Below are 25,063 nucleotides of genomic sequence, written 5' to 3'. Positions count from 1 at the left end.
AGTTGGCACGAAGGTACCAGAAGGCCACAGCAGCGAAGCCATAGCAGGGAAAGAGCAACCCTGTATCAATAGAAAAGGGAGTGAAACAATCAAGCAGAACCGGACAGCCTGACCGGAAGAAAGCGAAGAGGACACCCACAGAAGACAAGCCACCCAGAGAGAGGCTAGTGCAGAAAACCAAGCTGAGGGTCCTCGCAGAACGGGGAGGAAGGGCAGGTCGTGAATGAATCTGCGGCTAGAATCGTCTCTATCAGATACATCATTACCGGAGGTAAGTAACTTGTACATCTGATAGAGACTACTAGCCGCAGATTCCTTAACGTAGAATAGATACCTTAGCCATACCCAGAAGGGAGGCAGGCCTGCGCGAGAGCCTCCCCAGCAGGACAGACAAAGGGCCCCAGCAGGGGACATGTCACAGGGACACTAAGGAAAGGCCAGGAGATCCCAAGCCCAACCAAGGAAGAACTGCCCTAATACCCCTCAGGGGCAGACAGCGCCCGAACAGTATCAAGGAACAAAGAATCACCTCGAACCCCAGGGAGAAGAGGTAGAATCGGAGGCAAGCCCGCCGCAAGAAACACCACAGTAACAGGAAACAGCCGAATACACTCCGGCCACAATCAGCGGACAAGGCTGGAACAGCCCCACCGCCAATAGCGCAGGCGTAAGAAGAAAGGTACAGGTGCACAAAGCCCCAGCGGAACTAGAGGCAGGGGCACACATCAAAGGCCAAGACGGTGGACCAGAAGAAGCAGGCATGCGCAAGCATGCGCAGCCAGCAGCCGGTAACACCACGAAGCAGTGCACCAGAACAAGCCAGGCGCAAGCCGAAGGCAGAAGCCAGGGAGGGCCAGGACACACCCTAAAAGAGGGGCCGGTCCAGAACACACACCGACCCACGAAAGAAGTGGGACCAGACAGAAGAGCAAGAGAGAGAGAGAGAGCGACGGAGGACGGGCCCAAGCCGTCAACCAGAACCTAGAAAGCCAAAGAAAGCCAGTCCCCCTGGAACAGCAGACAGAGGACCAGGCCGAAACGCCGAACAGAAGGGCAGAATCGCCACAACACTATGCCGCAGACAGCAGGCCAGACAGGTCTAGCGACGTAGCGAACCTGGAGAAGGACAGACCTGGGCGCAACGCAAGCAGTGACAAGACAAGTGGCAAAGAGACCGCACCTGCGACATACCGTGATGCCAAGAGGAGCAAGGAACCCGAAAGGGTGACCACACCTCCCCCGCACAGGACAGAGCTATATAATAGCTACATGTACCCCACATAGAGTAAGCTACGTTCCAAGAAAACATGGGAACACCTCTTAGGAAAAATTCCGCAGCAGAGGACAAACAGAAAGGCCTGCGGGAGAACCGCAGACGGCTTGCCAAGCAGCCAAAAAAGAAGATACAGAAGGCCCAATCTCAGGACCTACATAGCTGTACCAACAGCCAAAACCACAAGTCAAAAAAGGGGGGGGCTGAACCAGCAGCCAACAGCACTGAAGGGCCAACCAAAGGACCCGAAGGCACACTAAACACACAGAACACACAACCGGGGCTACTGCACTAGACCCCAGAAAACAATGGGAGAACACCTCCCAGAACACAGCAGAGGATCGACATCCAGGTTTACTGAGGAGGAGGTTGAAGCCCTGCAAGGAACCGTTGAATGGCAGAATCTGCAGGGGCGTGAAACAAAAGAGTGCCATCGAAAGGGAGGTCAACCAGACGCTCCCTAACATTCTCAGGGAAAACACTATCCCTCAGCCAAGTATTGCGGCGTAGGGCTACCGAAGAAGCCATAGTGCGATTAAGAGCCTCAGAGACATCCAGAGCTGAGCGAAGAATAAACACAGCCAGCTCCAACACATGGTGCCGCAGATCAGCGCAGGCACCCTCCTGAGATGCACAAGACAGAAGGGACTCTGCGGAATCCCACAAGCAGGAAGTGGCTCTGGCCAACACACAAAGCATGTTGAGCGCCCGCAAGGCAGCACTGGAGGAAGCAAAGATGTTACGTCCCCATGAATCTAACCACCGGGCTTCCTGGGACGGAGGAGACCGATGGCAAGGAGGGAAAGGCAGTCTGCAGAAGAGGGCCCCTTGTAGAAGGGTGGAAGGAAAGGCAGAGAGGATCATGCAGAGCAGGACGGTGGCGGTGCAGGGGTGGCTGGAGCACCGGGTCCCCCGTAGCAGGATGCCCCCAGGCCCCCAAGAGAGAATTATGGAGCGAAGCAGCTCCGTCCACCAGAGTCCTAATGGAGAACCTCTAGCAAATGATCCGCGGAGAAATGGGCAGCCGGGTCGCCCATGCGCAAAATCCCCGTGGCCAGCGGGAGAGCGGGGCGGGGTCGGAGCCGGGGCGGCTAAAGAACGGCACCGAAAAGTCACCGACTCGACCTCCGACGAGGCAGCCGCCTGCGCAGAGAGACGAGGGGGACCCAGGGACGCAACCCGGCCCCTAGCCAGCCCCTGCGGTGCCGCCAGGGCTGACAGCCGCCGGCGCCTGAGCGGCACCAGCTCGGCCTCGGACAAGGCCACCGCCTGCCCAGAGGACCGAGGAGGACTCGAGGACGAGCCCAGAGTCCCGGCAACCTCCCACGACACCACAGGGACCCCCAAGGGGGTTTGCGGTAAGGCTCAGGCGCCGAGGTGCCGAAGGGGGGAGCCCTGTAGGGCCGCACCCTCACAACACCACATCTCCAAGACCTGAAGCCGAACCTGACGGCCCCGGAGCCGCCGGCGACTCCGCAGAAGGCCCCGCACATAAGGGCTCCGCGGACGTCCCAGGAAGAGGAGGAGGAGGAGCCAAGGAGGCCTACAGGGCCACAGCATAGGCCTCCATTTGGACTCTAGTAGCCCCCACACCGGGAACGGGGGTAGGGTGGCGACACGCGAGGCCGCACAACCTGCGGAGAACCCGCGCCCCCCACAGCGCGGGGACCAGGCCTCGGGGACAAGCTGAGACACCTACCAACGGGCGAGCGGCGCCCTTGCGGCCTCGGAGAGGGACGATGTCGAAGACAGAAGCGGCGGTTCTTGAACCCTTCCGCGGGGGATGGACGCAGTGACGATGTCGACCTGGACATGCGGGCCGAGAGGAGTTTCATCCGGCACTCCCGCTGGGACTTCGGCTTCATCTGCTGACAAGCCTTGCAGTCCGTGGAATCATGGTGCTCCCCCAAACACCAAATACAAATGGGGTGAGGGTCCGTCGCCGACATCTGGTGGGCGCAAGACGAGCACGTCTTGAAGCCCGAAGGCATTCGCACACTGTTCCCAAAGGGAACGTAAAGCGCGAAAGAAGGCCTGAAAACAGGCCAGGGACACGATCCAGATCCACGTGGCACGTGGTAAAGAAGGAAAATGATGTCAGCGCGCAGGGGTGGGGCTTATGTAACCTCGCTGACGTCACGCCCGCGCAAGACGTCAGGGCGGAGTCGCGTGGTGCCACCCCCCAGAGATGCTGGGCAAGAAAGTTTTCCGGGTCCAGTCTCACGCCTGGGGATAATTCTACGTTAAGGAATCTGCGGCTAGTAGTCTCTATCAGATAGGACAATCACAGTGAATGAACAGTCAATAAAACAAAGGACCTCAAATGATACCTGCAAAGGGAGCCAATGTAGCCTTTTACATGCCTCTTATGGTCACGTTTACAGAGAGCAGACATGGTCTTACTACTGGGTTTCCCCAGCTGAGCGGCAGGCATTGCTATTATTTAGAGGCCGAAGTATACATGTGGTGAGAAGTTACATGTTGCATGGATGAATTAATAGGAAGGGATTTTTTCCACAAGCATAAATGGATAAAGAAGAAACCACCGCATTTGACAGGACAAAGAACGGTGTCTGCTAAAATGTAAAAGTCAGATCCCGGGCTTTTCAACCAAAATGGGAGCAGCGATAAGAGAGTGAGGCCAAAACTGCTTCAATGTGTGTTAGAAAGGATGTAAAGAAAAGGGTCAGTGGGTCATTGAATGCTATCAAAGAAAAAGTTTTGGGGAAGGGCAACAACATTTGATTTTCTACAAATACCATACAGGAATAGAGGACATTATTTGGTACAGATGTAACTAAAGAAAGTACAGGCTCCAAGATGGTGTGCATTACACATTTCGATTAACAAGAAATATCATATTTGTCTGGGAAAGAGAGGGGCAGTGTTGGAGCTAAAAGTCAAAGCGTTACTTCTTAAAACTCAAACAGTCAAAGTAAATTAGGAAGAAACAAAATTGAAAAATACAAGCAGAGTCCCTTTGCTGGTGTTCAAACAGAAGATATATTTCCCGAAGAGGGCCACGTACATCATGTTATTTGAGCATCATACAGAGCAAAATACCACTTATCAAGTTGATTATGGATGCTTCTAGGAGATAAATCTCTGCCCTCGATGAGGTACCATGCTACGTATGTTATACAAACCCCACATACAAGAACTGATGAAAGAACAAAGGGGTGAGCTAGTCATTTCATTTTGAATACGCTATGTTGTGCTGTGCAGCTCACTTCGCTTAGAAGCTTCTTCTAGAGTGCTGAGAATTTCAGTCTACATGACTTGACTTGCAAGTGCCTCTACTGCCTTATGTAGCCTTATCAAGTTGGGTTTACCTAGTCATGAACTCAGTGCCAGGAGGTGCACAGTAACAGTCGTATGAAATGACTGCTCATCGCAGTGTTGTAAACTACACACTGAATTTGCCGTTGAACAATCTGTGGGTTTTAAAGGAATATGCATAGACCTACAAATAAACATCAATTCTGTGGAATGGACAATATTACTTAACATTCAAAACTGCCAACTTTTTTGCAGGCGAAGTTACGTTCTCAGATGATTTTTATTGGCCAGCCCAAGAACAGCATCAGACTGCTATGCAAAGAATTAGCTCAATAGGATGAGCGTGCTTCATACAGTGTCAAATCGTCAGACTTACCCATAATTGATATAATGATCACCAGTGTGAATAAGAATCGCAGAACTACCCTAGTCAAATTCTCCCTGTTCACATCTCCAATGGCCTAAGAGTTTAAATAAAATAGCTGAACAGGACCCAGATTTAGTCGGATTGGGAGTAGTATAGTGGCACATTGACATTGTACATGCATGCCACTAGGTGCCAGTCACATATTCTGCAGTACGTTTCACCCTTCTCAGTCCTGAGTGTAGTTAACACCAGGAGGTCCCAGGTGGATGTACATGCATTTAAGAATCTTCACTAACATAACTAGATACAACAAGAAGCGTGGTTATCACACACAAACCTGTTGCCATTCACTTGACAACCCCATGAAGTGGGGTTTAATAGGATCTCTGCCCCTCCTTACGAAGGTTGAAGGATACAGGCTTATTGGATAGATAGGAAGCTTAGACATTTTCACAGAGACCATTATCAGGGTTTGCAAGTATCGAAGAAGGATCACAGAGCCCACAGAGTTAAACATGGTCAACTAATCAAGGATGAATCCACAGAATCAGTTTCTGTCTGCTAGACCGGACATTGCCCCAACCCATGCGGAATGTATCTGCTTAACCACAAGTTGACATGTTGTTCAAGAGGGACGATGCCCTGCAAACCAATGTCTCGTTTTACTTTGATACAAAGGCGGCCTAATCTAGCGACTTCCAATTCAATAGCTCTATCTCAGCCTTCTGCTTCTGACCATTTACCCAATTAACTGTTTAATCATATAGAGGGCTACATAGCCTGCTTCAGACATGGAACCATCTGTGGTGCAATACAAAATCACTACCTGCTTTCTCTAAGCATTCTATCGGTTTTGCTGTAGAGACACTATCATAACTGTCTTTTGACCTTTCTCCCCTTATGAAGACCTCAATAACATTTGGAAAAGGGTTCAATGATCACACAGACAATATCGTTTTGGAATGATTTTCTCCTACATGATACAATCTTAGAAACATGATATTTTCCACAGTTTCTCTCCAATAAGACGTTAGATTCAGATGTGCGCTGCACTACAACGTCACAATTCTTTTTCAAAGCAGCATTGTTTACAGAAAAAAACGTCATAACCTGCAACAAATAAATTAAACCATGTTAATGGTTTTTAAAATAACTGTTTTTCAAAAACGCTAACAGTGTGGCTTTGTTACAGCATTTGTTTGGACAGATGTACAACTGAAACAATTAGGAATGGGCTTCCAACCACATGAGACTTAGGTACAGCTCGTTATTATCTGTGGAATCTCAAAAAAATACACATAGTAAGGGTTCAGAAAGAAATATTGTTTTTAATTTACTGAATAAACAGTTTTATCATGGCTTTCCAAACAGGAATGCGCATAACCACTCCTTCTCCCTGTGCTGTGGTTCTGTGGTCAAATTATTCAAAGGGCTTCAGGAAGATCTGGAGTGCAGAGATACTTGGGAACTACTATTCTCTGAGATCTTGGAACTCAGGAGAAGGTCACTTTTGACTACTGCCCTGGTCCTCTTGTGGCAACAGTATTTATTCAAGAAGTGTGTGTATTATGACCTGCCCAAGGGGAGAGCGAAAGAGTTTTCTAAATATAGTACACACTGCTGGCTAAACAGCCTATAGGCTTTGCAAAACAGTATATCTTGGTGCTGGGGGAAGCTATGGCACAAAACATTAATTTTAAGCAGGGTGTGTTCGTGAAAGAGTTCTATGCGGGGGGCCTGCACTGGATTAACAGAAGAAGATGCTACTCAGATGGGAATTGGCAGAGCCCTGTAGGGTCCCAATGTTGAAATAGCAGTTGGAGATGGAAGTCAGGATACAGGGGCATGTGGGGCTCCTGCACTAGAGAAGCCTAAGGAGCTGAAGGCTGCATACAGGGGCATTAGCAGAAGAGTGTGTGGGGTCCCAACAATGGGACAGTAGGGTGGACCGCACATAAGAATTACTGTCTGTGGTAAAATCAGTGGGGTGCCTGAATAGAGGAAGTGGTGTGAAAGGTTCAGTGGTGGAGCTGCTTGGGGTGCCATTATTGAGCCAGCAGAGTGTTGTAGATAAGGACTGAGGGACACAGGCAGAGCACCATGTGGGCAGACATTCACAACTCTTAGTGGCTGGTCTCCAAGAAAATATCACTATAAATAAGCATCACTTGCTAAAATAAAAACTCCTGAGCACTGGGTCAGATGAAGTCTACTCACCATCTGCATAACCATCGGCCAAACAACTCTGAACCGGCTCAATGCGGGAGACTATTTCTGCCAGGTCTGTGAATCCTGCACCAGGGCACATTAACAACTGAAAGAGAAAAGAACCACAATGTGGGCCGAAGGGAGAGAATAAGGAGGAAGGCTACAATCCACAGAGGGTGGATGTCTAGGAGGAGTTAATGGCAACAAAATAGACTATATGTTGTGTGCGATATAGAAAAGAGTCACTTGTATTAAGGCTGTGCAGAGATCCGTCTTGGCTACAGTCAAGTCACCCGTTTCTCTCTTTTTCTTTAGTCATGATATGACACCCACCTAAATTAAGAGCAGCTTTCAAGCAAATAAAGAGGCAGGGAAATACCCATCAAAACATGTTTTTATAAAAGCTTTAGTCACTCCAATGTCTCTGTTAATAACTTGCTACTTGGAGCTACAATATTGATCAACATTGCTTATCAGCATAATTGAAGACCTCAGCTCCCATATTCATTTGGACTAACTTAAACTCATCTTGCTTAGCTACAAAATTTTATTTAATGGCAGCTACGTTTAATTGCTATACCTGCTTCAAAAATGAGCATAAGACGGATGATTAATTTTCAACAAAGCCCACGGGTGTGGGTGAAACCTTGGTTGAAGAGGTTGCCACTAACCCATCAATTTTACACTTTTTTTAACTCAGCTGAAATAATATATAAGTCGCAAGACAAGGTATGTGTTTGGAATGACACGCCCATGGAAAACGATGTCATTGTCCCAGCTCACCTCCCACATTCATACATGTACATCTCCTTTAGTGTCATTGAAAAAGATTGCAAAGAAGATAAAACACTAAATGAATTTCATCAGAGGTGTTGCTGGAGCCCCTCTGGACATATGTGGCCACTAACAGATGGCATGTGTCTGTAAGATTCAGCCAGCAAGCATTAGAATGGCTAGGCATTTCCGGCTCCACCTTCCTAAACTACGGGTAAAGACAAGCACACTTTATTCCTATATTGATGCAGCATGAGTAGGGAAGTGCTCCAATCTCCGCTGTAATACTGAGAAAATGGACAGTCTTGCCTGCTGTCAGAGATATCCACAGTCAACGGCACTCACAGGGTTTTTTAGGCAGCGCCATGCTGGCATCCCTTTTCAGTTTTAGTTCCAGCTCTTTACAAGCATGTCTACTCAAAATGGGCAACATCACTTGCAGCACGCATTACTGGGATAACACAGAGAACAAGATGCTTTACATGGTCTTTGATCTGGAACATCAAATGAGCAGCTCTGAGGGTTGTTGCCTTCATCCTGTTGTCTATGTCAAGTGCTTGCTCTTCCTAAGCAATTGTGGACTCATATATTTGTAGCCCCAACCATCTTTCAAGAACAACAATCTGTTGCTCTCCTCGAATCTAACCTAATTCTGCTGTCATTACCCTGAATTAGATCAACCTAATTCATCATGAGCAAGCCTGTTCTCTTTTCCAGTTCTCAGCTGTCTCTAGTAGGACTGCTGTGTACAATAGCAGCGGTATCATTCAGCACACGCTGGGCACTGCCCCCAGTTTGCATTCCCTGATACAGACATCTAATTGCTGAGACACAGAAAATGGAAGACATGAAGATCCAACTCGCTTTCAATTTATCACAACTCTAATGATTCAAATGTGCTCCTTACATGGTCCAAAGCATCTGTAGCAGCCGTGCATTGCCTGCATCAGTAGCATTTCATATACACAGCACAGGCCTAAAAAATGGAAGCTCGAATGTAGGCTTTCTGGTATGTAACATGAAATGGTGTAACGTCTACAGCGCAACCCACTGGGGATAAAGAAAAATGATTGTACTGCATGGACACCACAGGAAAAAGCTGCGCACCAAAAGTAAGGCAGAGTATAAGACACCAAAGGAAAAGGAAAGTAAACAGAAGGTAGCGTGGTCAGCCTAGAAACAGGAGAGATAATGGAGTATCTTGCGTGCAACCAATGACTGCATCAACAGCACAATGCAGTGTGTGTGCAGCCTAGAGTTGATATATTTGAAGGGTAGCTGTGCACAGCACAGAAAGGTAGGCAATAAGTTATGCTTTCATATGTACAACTAAAAGATCCGAGCAAAACCTGGTCTGATGCTCATACTCACATCCATTTTCTTGCTCTCATAAAAGTCTGCAGAATGCCTATCTTTCAGCATCTTCTCAATAATGTCTCCACGGCTCCAACCGCTGAACACTAGTGCCCCATGCTGGTACCCCACACCCTAAGGAAGAAAACCAAAACAATAGCTGTACTAAGGATAAGTCACAAGGTACCCTGAATAATAAGTCTGTAATTTACTAGAGAAAACCAGACTAACGAGGCAGCATAGGAAATTGAGGATTTTATTTCGCAAGTTTATTCACAGAATAAAATCTAAAAAATATTTGCATGAATAATTTAATTGCACCTCATTCGTCTACACCTAAAGGGGGCAGGGAGAAATCATACTGCCATGGCACTTAGATGTCAATGTATAAACTCCTTCATCTGTGTGCAAAGGCATTCTTCGAGGAGAAGCACTCCAATGACACCACAATCAATGATCTACCAGTGAACAGCCATACAAATGTCTTCACGATAGCACTCTCAAGCGTTCTCTTCACGAAGGTGCCTACTCTCATACAGTAATACATGGACTTTGACTTTGTTGATAGTTGGATCACATCTGAGGCATGATCCGTCCATTAGTTACTCCACGGCTTAGGCTACTGTTACTAGATACACTTCATCAGCTGTATATATCCTAATTGCTGTGCCCAATCAAGAAGATATTCACTCAGTTCCATTCAGCATTTGACACACGCTGTCACACCCACAGGGCACGTGGGTAATGCCTAAGCTGCTGACAAATGATTGCACTAAAAGTAGCTGTATTTTAAGAGATTGCCTGAAAAACTTTAAGCTTCATCTCCTCATCATGCCCTCTCTTTCAAACATGTATCCTAGGATGGTGGCAGATATTGCACTCATCATGGGAGCTCAGAAAATGTCTACATCCAATATTGGAAACCAGTGGAAACTGCTTGATTGTGCCTCCACCGGGAGGTGAAGTTTATGGCTGCAGTCACAAGAAAGTGAGCTCTGAATTTTTTTTACTAGAGATTTTCGTATGTCATGGGTGGCAATTTCAAGGCCACTTCCATGTCTTACTCAGCGACATATCACAGTTCAGCCTTAACCACGGTCAATGAGCAGTCTACGAGTGAAGCCAAGAAGGGTTAAGTTGGGATGGCCTGTGCATACAATAAATGTCAGGGACAGTTCAGGTAGATGTCATCTGGACCATGAGGCTGAAACCAGCTGGAAAAGATGAGACTTTTTGACGTGTACACAAAATTAGGAATTACTTGCAAGTTGTCGATAGACGAACACATGGACTATAATGTTTCACATTATTTTACAAACTAATTTTTGAAAATCCAACAATATGCCACTGTTCTAAATTTATTTCTGTTAAATAACAACAGTTTTGAACATAGTTCTACAAATATAAATATAGTAGTTTTGCTCGTTTATCTTTAATTACTCACATAAATTTCGTCAAACTTCCCAAAGTCCATGGTCTTGAACCGGTCGATGGGTGGCCTAATGTACTCACAGTAGGAGCTGTTTTTAACCACTTCCAACTGCCGGACACAGGAAACATATGCTAGGCGGGACTGAATCTCTGCCATGTCAGGGACCTGGGCAGAAAAGAAAACAGTGTGAAAAAGGAGGGAACAGGGGCATGGTAGAAAAACGGGTGTTTCGCCTATAGTCATACACAAACCTTTCTTTTCGTAAACGTTCGAGTGAAGACAGACCTGACTGGTGGGAAAAACCTGCAGTTCCTTGGGTTTGCTGGTAGCTCACAGACATAAAACAGACAGAACCATTCACTCTTATGGGAGGTGAGCGTCATTAGTTCAGGATACAAAGTCATCAAACGAAAAATGATACATCTACTATGTGCTTGAACTTTAATGAAACACATTCTCATTTTGAAATCTGCTGCAAGATGGGATTCTAAAGCATTTCTCTGTAAAATGATAGATCGCACTCCCACATCTGCCATGTTTGCCTAACACACAACATCAGGAGTGACATTAAAGGCGGCCATCCTGCACCCTGAAACGTTTAATGCTGGGGACAACTCCCGACTACAAGGTTGGACAAAAAATACCAAACTCATAAAGGAGGATCTGGCTTGTAAAATTGTAAGCCATATTATACTTGAAAGCATGACAATTTTGCTAGATGCTAACACATGCTGATCAGTCTGTTTGAAGAAACTGTAAACAGTATTCCAAGAGCCAATTTACAAATATTGAACAACAGTGCCAGCCTAAAGAAGGCATATCTGCTCCTTTAAATAAGCCGTCGGGTGCTTTGGAATTAGTGTCTTGGTTTATGGTAGACATGTAGGAGACTAGAAATTTGGAGATCGATGCACATGGAAACATCCAGAGCCTTTGCACTTGTTGAAGAGGTCAAGAGGGCTTCCTTGGTTTAAAAATCAACAATGACTTTTCAGTTTCAAGTTATGAGGAATGCCATGTGGGTACAGATACATGTAAAAGTCAACTGATAGACAACGTCTCGCTGGTGGGCTGGCTACACCGATCCTTGTGAGCTCAGAACTTAACACGATTTTATCGACCATCATTTTTCATTGGTTAATAGTGCTAGCAGAGTATCTTAAAGCCTCAGACCCAATGGGACTAAAAGGACCTTACAGTTCTATTACAACTGCTTCAGATTTGACCAGTTTAATGATGCAATTGACCTTTGAGACAGTTTCATCTGGAGCAAGGGAACAGCATTCCAAACCACTCCAGTAAGCAAACAGTACCGCTGTTTGACAAACGTAGAACGGTTTCCAATCCTTACCCTGAAAGCTCCAGTTGCGGGTTTTCATTGATGTTCTGTAAAATGATAAGGCAGTGGAATGGGAGGAGCCTTCTTTACAGGGAAGATACTGAATGGCATGTCTGTCACTCGGCTTCAGTTTTTTTCAAAAGTACAACATATTCAGGTATGAAGAAAATAATTTTATTGTTTAAATCTTTTTATTGATGTTTTCATTCCAGTTACCCACACTGTGGCCCAGAGGCCAGCATGGAAACATTTGCTTTATGAAAGATGTAGGTTAAATGACAACAACAAAAAAAATGCCAACAAAACCATTTTAAACTAACCCACTATTTCCCCCCTTGTTTTAAAACACCCTCTACATCTCACCCTCCCTTTTCCTTCACCTGGGGATTAAACATCTACTGTACGGGGATGTTTGGTTCGGATACAGGTAATCGTTGTATGATGAGCTGATTCTACTACTGTCTATCTGGTCGTTTGCTCTAACTGGCAGTCTTGCATTGGGATTAGTGTTAATGCTCTTAGATAACTAGTGCATGGGAGATCTCTATATTAAGCTGATTCAGACCCATGCGCGTCAAGGGATACTGTGAGAAGGAATATGCTACTTACCAGTATGCATCTGTTCTTGGCATGTAGAGCTGCAGATCTACACACTTGTGCATAGATCCCCATCTGGTGTTGGGCCCGGATGTTTGCAGTTTGTTTTTCCTCTTGGAAAGTCTTTGGAAGTCACGAGGTCGGTGACTCCTCCTTTGGATCGTATTGCGCATGGGCTTCGGCTCCATCCTCAGATTGTTTTTCGCCAGCAGGGAAAGATGGAGCGTAGTAGTAACAGTGAAGATGCCCATGTGTGTGTTTTCTAAATAAGATAAACTGGAACAGATAAAGGTAGCCGGGGAGGCGGGTGGGCGTGTGTAGATCTGCAGCTCTACATGCCAAGAACAGATGCATACTGGTAAGTAGCATATTTCGTTCGAGGCATATGAGCTGCAGATTACACACTTGTGCATAGATTATATAGCAGTACCCACCGTTAGCGTCGTCCACCCGTATCTGTTGCAGTGGTTTGAAATAATGTTTTGAGTACAGCCTGGCCCACACTAGCTTGTTGCTTAGTTTGCACATCTACACAATAGTGTTTGGTGAAAGTGTGCGGTGTTGACCATGTAGCTGCTTTGCAGATATTATCTAATGGGATGTTCCCTAAGAATGCCATGGAAGCCCCTATTTTTCGTGTAGAATGGGCTTTCGGGTGAATGGATAGCGTTCGCGTTGCTTTATGGTAGCAGATTTGAATGCATTTTACAATCCACCTAGCTATCCCCGATTTTGAGATGGGGTTACCTTTGTGTGGTGGAGAGAAAGAAACAAACAGTTGTTTGGTCTTACGGAAAGATTGTGTTCTCTGAATGTAGTAGAGTAAGGCTCGTTTCACATCCAGTGGTGTGTGAAGAGCCCTTTCTGCAACTGTCTGTGGTTGCGAGAAAAATACTGGTAGTTCTACTGTTTGGTTTAGGTGCAAGGTAGAAATGACTTTAGGGAGGAATTTTGGGTTGGTACGGAGAACAACTTTGTTATGGTGCATTTGGAGAAAGGGTTCTTGGATGGTAAGTGCTTGTATCTCACTGACCCTTCTAAGGGAAGTGATGGCTACAAGAAAAGCGGTTTTCCATGTTAGGAACTGTAGTTCGCATTTATGGAGAGGTTCGAAGGGAGGCACCATTAGCCTTGTGAGAACGATATTTAAGTTCCACACAGGTGAGGGTGGCACTCTGGGGGGAATTATTCTTTTAAGGCCTTCCATGAAGGCTTTAATGGCAGGTACTCTGAAGAGTGAGAGATGTTGCCTGTTTTGTAGGTAAGCTGCAATAGCTGCGAGGTGTAGTCTAATGGACGTATAGGCTAGATTGCACCTTTGTAGGTGGAGTAAGTAGCCTATTATGTGTTGAATGGACATGTCCAGTGGATTGATGGTGTTGTTATGGCAATAAACAACAAAAGGTTTCCACTTGGCGGCGTAGCACGCTCTAGTGGTAGGTCTTCTAGCTTCTCTGATGACGTTCATACAGTCAGGGGGAAGATTTAGGTACCCGAATTCTAAGATTTCAGGAGCCAGCTCACAAGGTTGAGCTCCGCTGGGTCCGGGTGTTTGATCTCTCCATGGTTCTGGGTTAAGAGGTGTGGAGAGAGGTGTAGTTTTTGGTGTGGCACTACAGATAGTTCCAGCAGTGTGGTATACCACGGTTGTCTGGCCCACGTTGGAGCTACTAGGATTAGTGTGAGGGAGTGTTGTTGTAGTTTGCGCACCACTAGTGGAATGAGTGGGAGAGGCGGAAAAGCGTATGCAAATTTGCCTGACCAGTTCATCCATATCGCATTTCCTTTGGACAATGGGTGTGGGTATCTGGCGGCGAAGCTTGGGCATTTGGCGTTTTCGTGGGTGGCGAAGAGGTTTATCTGTGGATGTCCAAACATTTGAAAGTATGGGTGAAGAACTTGCGGGTGAAGCTCCCACTCGTGGATCTATTGTGTCTGTCTGCTGAGCAGATCTGCCACTGTGTTTTGGACTCCTGGGACATGCTGAGCTAGGAGAAAGATTTTCTGGGGTATCGCCCATCTCCATATGCTCTGTGCTAGGTGAGAGAGCTGTGGAGAGTGTGTGCCGCCTTGTTTTTGGATATAATACATGGCTGTCATGTTGTCTGTCCGGATCAGGACTGCCTTGCCTGAAATTTGAGTTTGGAAAGATTTTAGGGCTAAGAAGATTGCTAGTAACTCCAGATGGTTGATATGGAGTAACTTTTGTTGAGGCGTCCACTTGCCCTGTGTGGTGAGATGTAATAGATGAGCTCCCCAGACGGAGAGCGATGCGTCCGTTGTCAGTACTATTTGAGGAACCGGGTCCAGGAACGGTCGACCTTTGGAAAGGTTTGTGGTGTTCCACCACTGCAGAGAGCGATGGGTGCGACTGTCTACCAACACCAGATCTGTTAATTGACCTTGGGCCTGGTTCCATTGGCGTGCTAAGCACTCTTGGAGAGAACGCATCTGGAGTCTTGCGTGAGGCACTATGAAAATGCAAGAGGCCATCATCCCTATTAGTTGCATAAACACTCGAGCTGGAAGGGAGTGTTGTAGTGCGAATTTTGCGCGTAGAGCCTGAATGTGGTAGGCTAGTGCTCTTGAGGTGTCTATGGTGGCACCGAGGTATTGTTTTATGTGGGATGGTTGGAGATGGGACTTCTGGTGGTTTACTGTGAAGCCCAGCTGATGGAGTAATTGAATGGTGGTAGATGTGTGTTGAACACACGGATTGTACAACCCGGATTTTATTAGCCAGTCGTCTAAGTATGGGAAGACGTGGATGTGTTGTCTTCATAAATGTGCTGCTACCACTGCTAGGCACTTGGTGAATACCCTTGGTGCTGTTGTGACTCCGAACGGGAGCACCTTGAATTGGAAGTGTTGTTCGTCCACTACAAATCTGAGTTACTTGCGGTGAGCTTTGTGCACCGGAATGTGAAAATACACGTCTTTTAGATCTAGGGTGGTCAAAAAGTCGTTTTGGGAGAGAAGCGGAAGTACCTGCTGAAGCGTTACCATATGAAAATGGTCGGAGTGTATGTACGTGTTTAGGGGCCGGAGATCTAGGATGGGCCACAGAGTCTCGTCCCTCTTTGGTATGAGAAAATATAGGGAGTAGACTCCCATGTTTTGTTGGTTGGTAGGAACGGGTTCTATTGCCTGTTTTTGTAGGAGGGAGACTACCTCCTGCTTTAGGAGTGTTAAATGTTCTTGTGACATTGGGCGCTGCCTGGGTGGAATGTTTGGGGGGGGTAGATATTAGTTCTAGGCAGTAGCCTGACCGAATTAATTGTGTTACCCATTTGTCTGAGGTGATGGTAGCCCAGACGGGAAGGAAATGTTGGAGTCTGCCCCCGACCAGAGTGGAATGGTCTGGGGGGAGTGGAGGGGGAAGTCATTGGGTAGGCGTTGTGGCAGAGCGGGCGTTGTTTGTTTTGCCACTGCCTTTATTATTGTTACCCCTATAGCCGCCTCTTTGATAACCCCTCGTGAAGGTGGACTGAGTGGGGACTTTGTACGAAGTGGACGCGGTATCTGAGGAGTAGCCTCTAGATGTACTGCGAAAGGAAGAGCGGCGAAAGGAGCGTCTAGGAGGGTGTGACTGTAAGGCTCCCATGGACTTCGCCGTATCCGTATCTTTCTTCATTTTTTCTAGGGCCTCATCTACCTTTGGGCCAAATAGATGTTCCTGGTCAAAGGGATGGTTAAGGATGGAAGCTTGTACCTCCGGTTTAAACCCTGATATTCTCAGCCAAGCATGGCGACGGAGGAGGACGCTTGTATTGATGGCCCTGGAAGCTGTGTCTGCTGCATCTAAGGCACAGCGTATAGAGGTGTTTGTGATAGTCTTACCCTCTTGAATTAGTTCGTTGGCCCTAGCTTTATATTTCTCAGGGAGGTGGTGCATTATGCTCTCCAACTCGTCATAATGTGCCCTGTCATATCTGGCCAATAGGGCTTGAGTATTGGCGATACGCCACATATTGGCTGCTTGTGACGCAGTGTGTTTCCCTGATGCATCCAGTAGCTTTGACTCTTTGTCAGGTGGTGGTGCTTCGCCTGACGCCTGGGAATTTGCCCTTTTACGTGCAGTGGATACAACAAGAGTCTAGTGGCGCTGGCCCTCTGATGTAGGAGGGATCTGTAGGGGCAGCTTTGTATTTTTTCTCGATGCGCGGGTTAATGACCCTGGCTCTAACTGGGTCTAAAAACCTCTGTCGCATGCTTTACCACTCCTTTAAGCATAGGTAATATGGAGGTAGACCTATGTGTGGTGTCGAACATGTTGAGGAGGAAATCTTCCTTCACGGGGTCGGTATGTAAGTCTACCCCATGATAGTGTGCCGCCCTTTGTAGTAGGTGGTGGAACCCCAATGAGTCCTCTGGTGGAGATGGCCTGGAGGGGTGAAGGTCATCTTGTGGGACGTTGGGGATATCAGGTATATTGTAGTCGTCCCATGGGTCTGGGGATCCTGTAGGAGTGGGGTCCCCTGCGGGTAGGTCCTGGGGGACATCCCCTATGTCATCATATGGGTCCCCGTGATCATCATCCTGTGGAGAAGGGGTGGGAGAACGATGAGGTTGGGGTGGAGAAGGCGGGGGGGGTGGAGGTGGAGAAGGTGGAGGAGGTGGGGAAGGTATTCTGAACGGAGAGGTAGCAGAGTCCTTCCTTTTTGGAGGCGGAGGTGGAGCAGGCTTCTCCAAATGTCTCTTTTTGGAAGAAAGTGTCAAATGTCCAGTTTTGGATCCTTGGTGAGTGCTTTCTGCAAGGGATCCGGTGTAAATAAGTCCGGTGAGGCTGGTCTGTCCGTCGGCACCGAAGGAATCGGGGCCGTTGGCTTTTTAGGCTTTTTCGTGCCGGTTCTTTGTTTGGAACCTGGTTTGGGAACCTCCGGACGCTTGGTCGGCGCCGAGATGGATTTCGGCCTCGAAGTGTCGGTGGCCTTGGGTGCTTTGGTCGGCACCGAAGGAGTTGTCGGTTCCGAAGAGTTGGGTTTCGACCCCGAGGGCTTCGGTGCGGAGCTCGGTGTCGATATGGGGGTCGGCTTCTTTTTCAGCGCCGAAGCGTGTTTATCGGTACCGTGAGTAGGGTGGCTCGAGCCCAAGCTGCCGGAAGGCTTGCTTGGCTTCTTCACCGGGCCCGAAGGTGGGGTGTTGGAAGCAGTGTCCTTGGTCTTGCCTAGGCCTGGAGGCGAAGGTGTGACCGGAGCCTTTTTCGGTGCCGGCAGGGGTGTGGGGGAGGATCAGTACTCACGACCCTCTGCGCTGGGGTGTTGTCCTCCACATCTAAGTCGTCGGCCTCGGAAGCGCTGACGAGGCCCTCTTCGGTGTACTGCTCTGGAGCGTCGATGCCTTCTCCGAAGATGTTGTCCGGGATCGTCGTCGAGGAGTGCGCCCTAGTTCTTCTGGCTCTTCGGTCCCGAATAGTCTTTTTGGACCGGAAGGACTTACACGCCGGACAGTCTCGAGCCTCGTGTTCAGGGGAGAGGCAGAGATTGCATACCTCGTGGAGATCGGTGTGGGGGACTTTGGACCCACATCGAGGTCACTTTTTAAATGGAGTCCTTTCCATTAGCCAGGACCAAAGCTTGGAGAGGCCCGAAGGCCGCCGTCGACGACTTGAACTGAAGGTCCGTGCCGATGAGAAGGCGCGTTGAGTGGGGGAGATCGCGATCGAAACAATACCACGGTTTAAGGTGAGGATTGCGCGTCGACTGTCGAACTGGAAGCTGTTCGGAACCGGAGCGCGAAGATCACATCCGAGCCCGATGGCGGAAAAAAACAATCTGAGGAGGGAGCCGAAGCCCATGCGCAATACGATCCAAAGGAGGAGTCACCGACCTCGTGACTTCCAAAGACTTTCCAAGAGGAAATACAAACTGCAAACATCCGGGCCCAACACCAGATGGCGATCTATGCACAAGTGTGTAATCTGCAGCTCATATGCCTCAAACCTATCGTTTCCATTCCCAGTATGCTCCAAAGCTCATGCAGACACTCTTGTAGTCAAGGTGTCTTTCATTCATTTACGAAAAATGTATGAATGTGCAGTTCCTACCGTGAAGGAATATTCAGGTCTTTTACGGATTGCCCTCACACACCCTGGAGGATATCAAGCTTCATCATAGGGCTTTTGCTGCTCGTCGGGCCGGCGCTGCAATGCCCAACAGGCACCCGCGAAGGGGCTCTTTACCGGAGATCTTTTATTGATGAAGCCATTGGGTGTGTGATGGTATGTGGTCAGGGTAGTGTGGTGAGTGAGTGATGTGATTTAAAATAGGTCTAGTCCTGCCTTATGTAATAATATTTATACTGAAGGTGCACTAGCCTAGCTAAAATAAGTGGGCCCTACCTGGAGATAATGATCCTACAGGGTCTTTCTAGTGTAGGTAGTCAACATGTTTCTTGCCTTACAGTCCCTAACGAGTCTAGCGGCAATTCCTCAGGACCAGTGATTAAAAAGTAGAAGAGAAGGTGATCTTGACTCTTACACTACCGCAACGCTGGTGCAGTGCATCATGATATAACCAGCGGTGCTGTCTGGAGTCAGGGCGTATAGCCTGAAAGTTAGAGACCTGAAATAAAAAGCGAGAAGACAAACTGTTAGACCGAAGATTACCGGTCCCACGTGGGGTTCACCAAACTACAGATCAAAAGGGCCAAATTGTAGTTTATTATCATTTGGCCAGAGCATGTAACCCAATGGATGGTGCTCTATTGTGTACCAAAGCGGGCAGGACTAGACCTATTTTAAATCACATCACTCACTCGCCACACTACCCTGACCACATACCCTCAACACACCCAACGGCTTCATCAATAAAAGTTCTCCGGCAAAGAGCGACTTTGCGGGTGCCTGTCGGGCACTGCAGCGCCGGCACGACGAGGAGCAAGAGCCCTATGATGAATCCTTACATCCTCCAGGGTGTGTGGGGGCAATCCGTAAGAGATCTGAATACTCCTTCACTTTAGGAACTGCACATTCAAACATTTTTCTTACCTTAGTTGGGAGCAGATGTGCAGGACCTGGGTAAAAAAGCTCCCGGTTCCTCCCTTTTGAGAAACTTTCATTCATTTACCCCATGGAGCAAGAATAGTTTCGCTCAAGCAGTGCCATGAAATTGGTTTGCATCTTTTTTAATACACAGGGAAAGTGAGTTTGTTGGAAATCGCTAGTATTGTGCAAGTAAGAGTCTAGGATTTGGCTATGGAAGATTTTGTCTAATGCATTTCAGAGGCTCTGGAGAAACAGAGGCCAGGGCAGGTGGGATAGAGACCCTCTGTGCCACAGCCCCTCCAGCCTTTCTTTGTATTTCTTGGGTCCCACTCATATAATTTAACTGACTTGTGGTAGCAGTAGCTAACAGTTTCCAAAACAGTTTCTTGTAGTGCTACAGCCTAGTTAGTGGTATGTGTTCTGGTGTGAATTTGAGCCAATTCTTCATTTGATAGCTCATGTTCTATTTGCTATTTCCATATTAGCTGCCCGGGGAAGGGGAGATGCGTCCTGCCGCCTCATCTCTAATGATATCTGATACATGTCCGATACCAGTCTCTTATTTCCCTTTTACAGTAACAACCATTTTTCCAAGGCCATCAGGTTGTGACCTGCTGCTTGATAAGTTTCAGGCTGCAATATCCATTGTGAGGCCTGCCAGTGATGGTATCCTTCTGTCTCTGGAGTCCCAAATCTCTCTTTTCAGGCATTCAGGCAATAAATGCTCAAACAAAAAGATCCCCTATTCTGGTGTATCTAGCTTACCTCAAAGCTTGAAATGCTTGTGTGTCCAGTCCCAGTGGGTTATCCGCCATAGAGGTGTATGGCAACAAGAATATGGTCAAACTGCTCTTCACTACTACTTCATCGCACACTACGAGTGTTGAAGAGTATTGACCTCATGCTCTCTAATGTTTACCAGCCCGGGTACCTCGAAGTTACGAGTTCCTGAGATTATCTGATTAATGAAGTGTCAATGCTTTTCAGACTCTCTGTGGCTCCATTCTATCAGCAAGCACAGTTGTGAGGCTTGGGAATATTTGATTCGGTATGGGACTCCCTGTTCCTCTTATTTTTCTGGTATTTGCTATGTAAGCCTGGGTCGCTTCTCTTCCCATATGAAATCCACAATTGTTCTTTGTATTTTCATGGGAGTTATGAGCTAAAGTGGGAGATGTACAGCTTGCATTAAGGAATAATATTTTTGGAAGTATCATCATTTAAACCGCTGCTACATGACCCATCCAAAACAGTCCCTTTTTGTGCCAACTATGTAGGTCCACTCCAATTTGCTGTATTAGAGGAGAGTAATTAGTTTCATCCAGGACGTTTAGCAAACAGGTAATCAATGCGCTGTTTCATCCAAGTGAGTAAGAATGTGGTTTTTAGTTCTTCTACTTTCTTGCAAAAAGTTAGAGCTTGTGATTTCTACAGTTGGATTTTACAGCCAGTGACGTGGTCATATTCCTGCAGTTGCTGCATACTTAATTCTTTCCATCTTTTTACTTTGATGGTCTTTGTCTGCAAACAACTCTATTGTAAGAACAAAGATGAGCGGGTGATAAGATGCAGCCTTGCCTAGTACATCACTTGATTTAAAATGGACTAGAGGCGATCCAAGTGACTCCCACTCTCACAAATGGTTTCTTTCTATTCAATCAGTATCCAGGGAGAAAAATGAGAGCCAAAACCATGTGACTAGTGTGTGGTCAATGAATTTCCTAATGACTTGGTCAAACGCCTTCTCTATGTCCAAGGAAAGACAGGCTTCCTACTGAATCCAATGGATACTGTTGATTATGTGCATAATCTTTTTTGTGTTATTTACACAGGTCAATGTGGGAATAAAGCCGGATTAGTCCAAAACCATCAGATCTGGCAACAAGTGCCTTATACTATGAGCCACCAACCCTGTAAAGATGTTGGTGGCTGTTTTTAACAGAGAAATAGTCGATTATGACCCACCCCTCTTGGAGTCTTTTCCTAACTTTGGCATAACCATCATTCTTGCTTCTAACATTGAGTCTTCAACTACCCCAGCTTGCCTAAAGCGGTGCCCATCTTTGCCAACACTGGGACTAATAATGTGCAATAGGTTTTTTTAGAATATTGGGGTCCAGGTGATTTCGTATTCTGCAGACTATGTATGCAGGTGATCTAATGGGTTTTCTCCGCATTATCAATCCAGGCTTTTGTGAGGGGCTGGACCGATAAGCTTTCTAGAAAGCATTCCATTGACTGGTCTAAAGTGTCCTCTGCTGAGTCTAAGGGACCCATTAGGATGTAGGGCGGGTCCGCCCTACATCCTTCCCCGCCCGCCACCTGTTTCCCCCTACCATATTAGTATGGCGGGGGGACCCCAGCGGACGGATAGACCGTCCGCCGGTTTTCCACCAGTCACACAGGTGACCGGGCAGAAAAGGGGCCTGCTATGGTGTTAGACACCACCATCCATATTAGGAAGGCAGCAGGAAGCTGCCTTTCGCAGCCACGGAAAGGCATGCGGACAGTGACTTTGGGGGCCCGTTGCGGGCCCCCAGGGTATTGGGCGTGTGTGGGGTGCACAGGGGGGGTACCTATGGTACCTCCCTGCATTTGCATGCACAATGCGGCAGGCACCGCGCGGTGCCTGCCACTTTGTGCATGCAAATGCACAACATGCAGTTTTACCATTGCAGCGGGTGCTGCTGAAAGCACCGCCCGCCTTTGAGAAAGTGCCATCTTTCTTACATGGTATGCCCCCACTTTTTGCTGAATTGCTGAATGTACTTTGACTGAGTGTGCCCTGGACTCCTGCCAATCAGGTGCCCAGGGCCTATGTTCCTACCCTAAACAAACACAACCCAAATTGGCAAACCCTGGCCACATGTCAGCCCCTGGTAAATGGTACTCTAGGTACCCAGGGCCTTGTGACCAGGGAAAGCCTCTAAGGGCTGCAGCACTCATTGTGCCACCCTTAGAGGCCCTGTACCCTTACACACACACACTGCCCTTGTAGGCTGGGTGTCTGGGTGCAAGACAAAACAAAGAGTCGACATGGCACACATCCCTGTGTGCCATGCCCATCACCTACACTGCCATGGCATACATCAGCCACCCCTCTAGCTGGGTGCCCTATGCCAATGGTGTGGGCACAGGAGCAGGAGCCCTGTGCCCCTACAGTACCCAGGTCCATTCCTGGGCACTGTAAGTGCAGTGCTGCCATTTAAGAGTACATGGTGCTGAGAGCTCGTCAAACACGAACTCCACAGCACCATAATGGCAACACTGAAGACTGAGAAGTTTGGTATCAAACTTCTCTGCACATTAAACCCACACTGATGCCAGTGTGGGATTTAATGTACCAAGCACCCCAGATGGCATCTTAGAGATGCCCCCTAAAACCTAACCTACAATCCACGTCTGTTCTGAGGCTGCCTAGGCTGCCACACAGCAGACATGTTGCTGGACCCCTGGGTAGGAGAGCCCCTGCTCTCCTGGGCCTGCAACAATGCACATCCTGGGCGAGGTGCTAAATCTCCTCCCCCAGGATGGGCAGGGGGAAGCTTCAAAGGCATGCCGCCTCTGTGAGCTTCCCCAGGCCACTGCAACCCCCCACTCTGGCGGGAAGCTTGGCCGGAAACCCCAAATAAGGACAGGGGATGTTCCAGCCTGCCAACCCCACCCCTCAGGTGGGGGAGGCGAGGTGAAGCACATCTCCGGGCTCTCGCCATCTTGAAGATGGGAAGCCCTACCCTATCAGGACTAGGCTACTGCCCCCCTCCCACAGGAGAGAGGCAGGATAGGGGGTGTACCCACCCCAGGACAGGGACCCATTGGTACCTGCCCCTCACCTACCTGTAACACCCCTAAATCTAGTATTTAGGGGCACCCTGAACCTTCCTTCCCCAGATTTCAGATTCCAAAATCCGAAGAAGAGCTAGAAGAAAGAAGACCTGCCCTGCAGCTGCTCAGAAGAGGAAGACACAAACTGCTTTGGCCCCAGCCCTACCAGCCTGTCAACCCTCGAACCTGCTCCTGCTCCAACCCGGCATCTCTTGTGGCCAGCAACCTCACAAACCCCGGAGGACCTGGCTACCTTTTGACTCTAAGCTCCTGGGACTCCCATGAGTAGAGGCTCTACTCAGAATCTACTTCTAATCCCTGGCAGCAGCCCGGAACCGCGAACCCAGCACACTCTGCACCAGCCAAGCCTGGCCTGTGCCGGAGTGAACCAAGACCACGAGGACGACCCCACAGCGACTGTGACCCCGAGTCCGGCACCCAAGGACCTCCCTCGACACTCCTGAAGAAGCCTGCAGCCTCAGAACAAGGTGCCCCCCCCCCCCCAACCGCGATCAACAGAGGGTAAGATTTCCCGACACCAAAAGGCACCCCTGCACCCGGCACCCCACGGCCCCTTGTGCCCAATCCCGGGGTACCTTCCTATCCTCCAGCTACCCAACTTACCTCTCGAAGTGGTGGTGGCACCTGAAGAATCCTCGTCCCCGAGCTTGCAGCCTTTTTCTAAACCGGAGATTTCCCATTGAAATCAATTGAGCGCCCGAAGGCTCAAAAGCACCCTGCACCCAGCCGCCCGAGTGGCCCTGGCAGTGCAACCTCAACACCTATCTGCTTCCACACTTGCCCTGAGTAAGTGACCAGGAGCCCAGCTCCCACAGCCGCGTGGCCCGCTAGTCAGCAGCCACCAACCAAGGCCTCCCCTACCTCTCATAGGATAAAATTGGGTCTAACTCTCTCTGCACCCGGTCGCCCTTGTGCCGCTGGGGATGAACTAACTGTACCTACCTGACCCTGGGAGACCCCTGAGTCTATGCCCAGAACCTTAACTCTGCCAGTCGAGTACTTACCTTTAAACAGATAACTCAATCTTCTCCATAGGGTAACATTGACTGGCTTTTTCTGAAATTTCTTCTAAGTGTGGACTTTTCAAAACTTAAAATATTCACCAAAAATCAGCCGAGTAACGAAAACGAAAATACTCACCTGCTCTTAGGTGAGCTCCCAGTGCTGGATCTTGGTGCCCAGCACTGACTCTGAAAACTACTCACAACTGTACTTACCAGTAACCCAATTTTCTTCCATAGGAAATCATGGACTGTTTTTCTGTGAAATTTCTTCTGTCAATTTCTGCAATCTTTAAATATTCTTTAAAAATTGTATAATATCTGAAAACGTAATTACTTACCTGTTTTGTATAAAGGTCCCAGTACTGAGTCTAGGCACCCAGTACTGGATTACAAAAGTAACGAGAACATACTATACCTGCAACTTGAATATTCTGCCATAGGGAATCATTGACTGTTTTCTATGAAATATTTTCTGAAGTGTCAACTTTTAAAATAGCAAAATATTGTCTAAAAATCATCACAGTAATTGAGTCGACTTTTATCACTTGATTCCAAGTACTGACCCAGGACTGAATCTAGGATCCAGTCCTGGAATTCCAAAAGTAA

The 25,063-nt window shown here is 47.9% G+C and overlaps 1 protein-coding gene across 3 annotated transcripts in view; it reads right to left on the bottom strand.

The window, feature by feature from the left end:
- The window catches only part of PNPLA6 (patatin like domain 6, lysophospholipase), a 259,016-nt gene that overhangs the window by 8,713 nt on the left and 225,240 nt on the right, over positions 1 to 25,063 (bottom strand). For all 3 annotated transcript variants that reach the window (XM_085654362.1, XM_085654361.1, XM_085654363.1), the window contains 3 exons: positions 10,699 to 10,851; positions 9,273 to 9,389; positions 7,137 to 7,233 (listed from right to left, as the gene is read on the bottom strand). In XM_085654362.1, the coding sequence (XP_085510488.1) occupies positions 7,137 to 7,233; positions 9,273 to 9,389; positions 10,699 to 10,851 (367 nt within the window). The remainder of the gene's footprint in view (positions 1 to 7,136; positions 7,234 to 9,272; positions 9,390 to 10,698; positions 10,852 to 25,063) is intronic.

The sequence above is a fragment of the Triturus cristatus genome, chromosome 4_1, assembly GCF_964204655.1.
Source record: "Triturus cristatus chromosome 4_1, aTriCri1.1, whole genome shotgun sequence".
In the NCBI taxonomy this organism is placed as follows: domain Eukaryota; kingdom Metazoa; phylum Chordata; class Amphibia; order Caudata; family Salamandridae; genus Triturus; species Triturus cristatus.
This window is presented reverse-complemented; position numbering and strand designations above follow the sequence as displayed.